This window comes from Austrofundulus limnaeus, unplaced genomic scaffold (assembly GCF_001266775.1).
Source record: "Austrofundulus limnaeus strain Quisiro unplaced genomic scaffold, Austrofundulus_limnaeus-1.0 Scaffold50, whole genome shotgun sequence".
Classification (NCBI taxonomy): Eukaryota; Metazoa; Chordata; class Actinopteri; order Cyprinodontiformes; family Rivulidae; genus Austrofundulus; species Austrofundulus limnaeus.
The window spans coordinates 2171742-2177826 of NW_013952452.1; the positions used below are offsets into that span (position 1 = coordinate 2171742).

The following is a 6085-nucleotide window of genomic DNA, read 5'->3' on the forward strand; positions in this document are numbered from 1 at the left end:
AGTCTCAAAACAAGATCAAAAAGACTTTTTGGCTGGATATAAGATTTTAAAACTTGGTAAGATGGACATTTTTTTGCAGTGTGACATCATTCAAACACACATTGTAAACAATAAACAATGCAGGTAATATACAGTACATAAATCCATCACTGTAACATGTTGGCAAATTAGCCCACAGACACACAGTTTATAAAATAAAAAAAGGAAAACACGATTGGTAAAAGAGGAAAGGATAACAAGCTGTGCAGAAAATAAAAATGTATTTGTGTGTGTTGGCAAACATGCAGCTGAATACACCCAAATCATCTGTTTGGAATCCCCCCATTAACATTTTAACAAGACTCTCTCAATATTAACAAACCATTGCTGGGGGAGTTTGCTCACTACTCAGCTTTAAGTCCCAAAAGACATTATTTAGAAGGAATTTATTGTTATTATTTGGTACACAGCATTGATAATAAACAGCAATAAGACAACGCAAAAGTGTTAAATCACATTGCAATAGCATATGGTGCTGATTTAATTCATCACAATAAAAAAAAGAGGCTGGCTGCAAACAGGATTACAAGAGGGTTTTTATTACAATAACATGTTAGTGGAAACATCAAGTGTTAAATCATGGAAAGTGACTGTGGAAGCAGACGGAGAGAGAGAGAGAGAGAGAGAGAGAGAGAGAGAGAGAGAGAGAGAGAGAGAGAGAGAGAGAGAGAGAGAGAGAAGAATAGACTGAAGGGGACGATAGGCGGTGAAAAAAGTGAAAACAGAGGGGGTCAACACTGGATGACAACTTCCACATGTCTGGCTCTGCCGTTTTCCCTCCGAGCACATTTCTCTCCATGCGTTGTCCAGAGCTGGTGGTGCTCGTAGAGGGAGAGAGGCCAAGTGACAGTCAGCATGGTTAGCATGATGACAGGCACCATCCCTACACCCTTTTTTAACTCACACTCATTTTTCTACACATAACTCCGTCTTTAGCATTGCTTTGTCCAACAACCAGCAAAGAGTCTTTCTGAAACATTTCCATTGTTTAGAACTGAATAAAAAGTACAAGCTAACATGAAAACTTGTTAAAAAATTAGATGTTCCAATGCTACTTCCTGCGGTTGGATCAAGAATTTCTCACTGGTTACGTTGTTGCAAATATTCACTGAGACTGAAACAGAAAATCCTTATGAGCCAAGTTGAGGCTCATGGGCCACATCCAACCCACGAATGACCAAAGTTCGGTCTGCTAATTGGTTCATTCATCTCTTAAGCCCAAACCCCTAGTTTTCTACTTTAATTCCTTTCTTAAGTTCTTTTAGTTAAACATAGATGTGTGGTATCTGCAGAAACCTCAGGATCGTAACTAGAAGCTGGTAAAAACCATTTCTATGAACATCTAGGATAGTTAAAAACTACAAGCAGTTGAAGATAAAACTATGAAAATAAAATTAAAATTGGTTTAAAAATTTGGCAAGTCAGAGATGTTAAAATAATATTTGTGTTAAATAGGATGTATAATGGGTTATTTTTTCTATTGTTTTATTATCATTACTTTAATTATAGGGTTCTGTATGTTGTATTCATGATTAAATGCAGCAAAATAAACTATTTCAAAGGTAACAGATCTTTGTAATACTTGGTTTATTTACATTATGACTTTAATTGCTGGATGTTCAGCCCTGAATAGCCCTGGTCTACAACATTTCCTTGTTGGGTTGTTAAGTCTAATTAATTTCTATGTATTCTTTCATGACATCATATGCTTCACTGATAAATGACTCATAACAGTGAATACCAAATATTCTGCCAAGTCAGCCAAAACAATATAATAAAGTCACACACTTTAAAGTTGTGTTTGACAACCTTATTTCTTATTGTGATACATCATTAGTGCAGGGGCGGACATGGGCTTTTTTGCAAAGGGTAGCACAGAGGTGGCCAAGGTGGTATTTTTAGAGGCCACAAATCAACAAAAGCACTCTGAATTTGAAAATTCACACCACCACAGTTAACTTTAAAAGGCTAAAATTCAGCCATTTTAGGGCTTATTAAGATTAAATGGGTTTCTGTCCTAAGTGGCATTAATATTTCCCAAGATTTTGTTTTGAGAATGAGAGAGTCAAAAGTTCCTCTCTTCTTTTCTGAAAAGATCCAGGGATTAAAAACTTGTGAATGAAAACGACTGTTTCAAAACTGGATGTTTTCCTTGTCCTTCAGTTTTTTTCTGGACAACAAAATGCTTTGTCTTCCTGGTCATCCTGTGGCGTATTCTCTGAAGTCTAAAATGACTTTTTAAGATTTAAATCTATCCGAGGATTTGCTTCAAGTAAAGCACCAATGGACCCTTGCAGTCGGATTAATGAACAGAATCTGAGAGATGCTCATTTCTCGGAGCACATCAGAAGGAAATTAATGAGAAAAACTGGACCTGTCCTCGGCCACTGCCGCTCTGACTCCACCTGACTGATGGGAAGATTAAGAAGCTCATGAGGCTTGCTGTGAATGGGGAGTCTGACATACAACAGGGGAGTTTGGAAAGCTGTGTTTTGTACCTCAAATGTGTTTGTAAAAGTTGTTTTTTAACAGAATATCCCAGGAATAGCAAATATAGCAACTAACTATGATTCCAGTTGTTGGATAATTAAAATATAACCGAATCAACTGTGACCCGTCACATCGAAACGAGGATTAAGTCCAAAAGTGGTATATGGAGAAATAGGCAAATATAGTGTTTTGACAAAAATTGCATTTTGTCAAAAATATAATGAATAAATGCTTTATCAGTGTATTATTTGAATGAATTGTCTGAAATTTAATCATAAAACAAAAATTTGAAGCACTTTTTTGAGCAGTAGCAACAAAAAAAACGGATTTTGAGGAGAAACGTCTTAAAATTTTGAGATTTTCCCAGTGAGCTAGCAAAGTTTTGTTTCTTTCCAGCTGGAAAATCTCAATATTCAAATGAAATTTGAGGTTTCCTCTTTATAATACATCAAAAAATTCTCATTAAAATGACATAAAATTAGGATTCAGTCCAAATATTTATATATTATTGTAACCAACAAGACAAATTAAGTCATATATATGGATTTGCTTATGATATCAGGATGATCCAAGTATCAAAATGTAGCTTTTAAAGCCAAGAATCTGAAAATGTAATGAGGTCATTTTGACAAAATTTGACTTAATCCTTATTTCGATATAATGGGTCACTAATGTTAAACTATAGTTTGTGAATTGCCAAAATAAAAACACAAATGCAGTCCTGATCCACATATTTATTAACACTATTGTGTCTCTAGGTTCCACTTCCACGTGCACACTGTGGACCTCGTCTACCAGAGCTCTTTGCTCCACACCCAAGAGGAGCTGGCGATGGTGATGGTGGGTCCCCTGACCTTGAACGCAGTAACGTTCCTGCTGGTTCTGATCAGATGGGGCTGTCAACTGATATTTGGCTCACTCCCTTCCTTCATGTCAAATTTTATCACGGCTCAGGGAGTGTGGACAGTCCTCGACCCCCTGGCAGTCTTTGCTGTGGATGCCGTCCTCGGGGTAAGTCACTTAAAAATAACTTGGACACTTGTGCACTTTAAATAGGAGTTCACTTTATCTTGGCAAAGTGACTTTAAATTACAAAAAAGAAGGGTGGGGGTGGACAGGGATTATGCTATGTTAGCGGGGTGTCTGTTTTTGGCAGAGGGCTTAATTTTCCCACTTAGTGTTTTTTAAGACTATTTAAAACAAAACCATTCATGACCAAACAACTCCTTATAATTGTCATTTATCATAAAGAAAAAGTCTGAACTTCTACAGCTATTCTGCCATTTAAGTTCTAAAAAACGTTTGGGATTTATTTCTAAACCAAACATTTCCATACTGACCATGTCCAGTCTAACTCTGAATCTAACGCTGCTTTAGGGTACAGATGTGTCCGTTTGGTGTTATCTTTCAAACTGTCTCCTCAGCGTCTCGCCTACTCCCCCGATGCGCCAGTGGGTGATGCAGCCAAGCTTTACTGGCACTTCTACCGAGTCGACCAATCAGGTGCAGCAGGCATCATCATCACACTGTTCCTATACTCAGTCCACCTCCTGCTTTCCATCACTATACTCGCAGTGTACCTGCTCAGGTGAGGCGCAAAGTCAAACCAAAGTCCTTGAGTTTTGTTCCCAGACTGAGTAAACATGGGTCTAACGCTAACCAGGTAGAATTTTTACCAGTGACACTAACATTGAACGGCTGCAGAGATAGTTGTGTTGGAACGAAAGCGAACAGAACAGGATCTACCAAAATAAAGCAGGAAGTAAAGCTGAGAAAAAACAAACCCATACAACCAGCCCAACTCAAAACCCTGTGATCCATGATGATTTTTAAATCTGAGAACACTATCATAAAACATCACAGAAACAAGAATGCATCGTTTTTATCTCATCATGGCTCAGTCATGGACAGACAGCAGTGCCTGTTTGCCAGGACCATTGTTTCCTCTGCTCCATCACACAGTAACAGGTCAACCCTTTCAGGTTAAAAAAATGGTTAGATTCTAATTCAAACTAGAATATTAAAGTATCATACATAAGATCATTTTATACATGAATAAATACGGTAAATAATTTAGTTTTTGAAAGTCAAAGCATATTAGTCTAATGAAAGATTCAAAATATGAGAAATGGTTTCAGATAAAAGCCAGTACCACCATCATCCCACTGGTCTCTGCATGCATGCTTACCTGCTGTTCTTTATTGTAAAAGTCACACAAATTTACATATTAAAAGTAGTTTATGGGCACTAGAGTCCTGAAATGTTTCAAAAATGTTCTAAAGCAGGGACGTCTAACTCAGTTACATGTGGGGGCCAACATTTCAAAACTTAGTCAAAACCAAGGGCCAATTCCTGTCCATATTTATTGAAAAGAAGTAACGCTTAAAACTGATATCAAACAAGTTATTCTCATAGAAATACAAATTCCTTTTTCCAAACTATGTTTTATGTAGCGGTTCGGGCATACAAACCCTAAGAAATGATAAAAAAGATTAGATATTTTTCTTAGACACTCTACTCATAATTAATTCTTTTACAGTTTCTGAGAGATGCATTTTGTCACAATCTGGCAAATTGGTTTCAAAAAAGAAAAAAACTTTGCCTAAAAATTCAATTATTTGATTTCATAATAATACACAATGAATGTGAAATAACTGCACTATGTATAGTCACAAAAAAGAGAAACAATCAAACTATTTTACATTCAAATTTTGACTTTGAAGCCGGGAGAAATGTTAACAAGGGCCATATTTGGCCCGCGGGCCTTGAGTTGGACACGTGTCCTAGAGGAACAGCTTGTGTAAAATGTTCCACAGTATTTGTTCTGGACCTCTGCAGACACCTTTACCCCTCACCTGCTGACTGTAACAGTGGTTCTTCACACTTTATTCTGCTGACACTGTTTTCCACTCAACTGTTGATTTATGGACACCTTCAAACACAGGCGATAGGAAATTCAACAGAAAACATTTCAGGACTTTGATCCTCCAATCTGGACATGCTGTCACAGGAACAGAGTTTTCCACGTCATTATTTTTGGACCACATCCTGCTCTTTTACCCTATAGACGCACACTGTTTTACTCTCAGTTTTTCACCTTATGAGTGCATCTGCTGTGGAAAAATCTCCCTTTGTGAAGAACACCGACAACTGGAAATTTCTAAACTGCATCCACACCTGAACAGTTCCAGTATTTAGGAGTGAAACTGGTTTTAAAGTGGCATTCATCGCGGGCTCCCATTGTCTCTTGGCTGTCAGCTTTGTTTCTCACCTTTTGTGGGCTTACAGAAGACCACATCACAGCTCAATCTGTTACAGCAGAGAGTTTTCATTCAGCTTTATTTGAGGTAATGCAAACTGTTGCTGTAGGCAATATGAAAGGATGACCCTTTTCAAAACACTCTGATCCCTGCCAGCCTGCTGCTTTAGTAACAGTCAGTTTGCCTCACGCCAAATTTAAACCACCTCATTCAGCTTTCACTTCCTTTCTCTGCACACACACACACACACAGACACACACACACACACACACACACACACACACACACACACACAC

The 6085-nt window shown here is 37.7% G+C and overlaps 1 protein-coding gene across 1 annotated transcript in view; it reads left to right on the forward strand.

Annotated features, from left to right (window-relative positions):
• ofcc1 (orofacial cleft 1 candidate 1) overlaps window positions 1-6085 on the forward strand; it is a 101593-nt gene that overhangs the window by 61771 nt on the left and 33737 nt on the right. The window contains exons 18-19 of the mRNA XM_014008436.1: window positions 3288-3540; window positions 3954-4117. Of these exons, the coding sequence (XP_013863890.1) occupies window positions 3288-3540; window positions 3954-4117 (417 nt within the window). The remainder of the gene's footprint in view (window positions 1-3287; window positions 3541-3953; window positions 4118-6085) is intronic.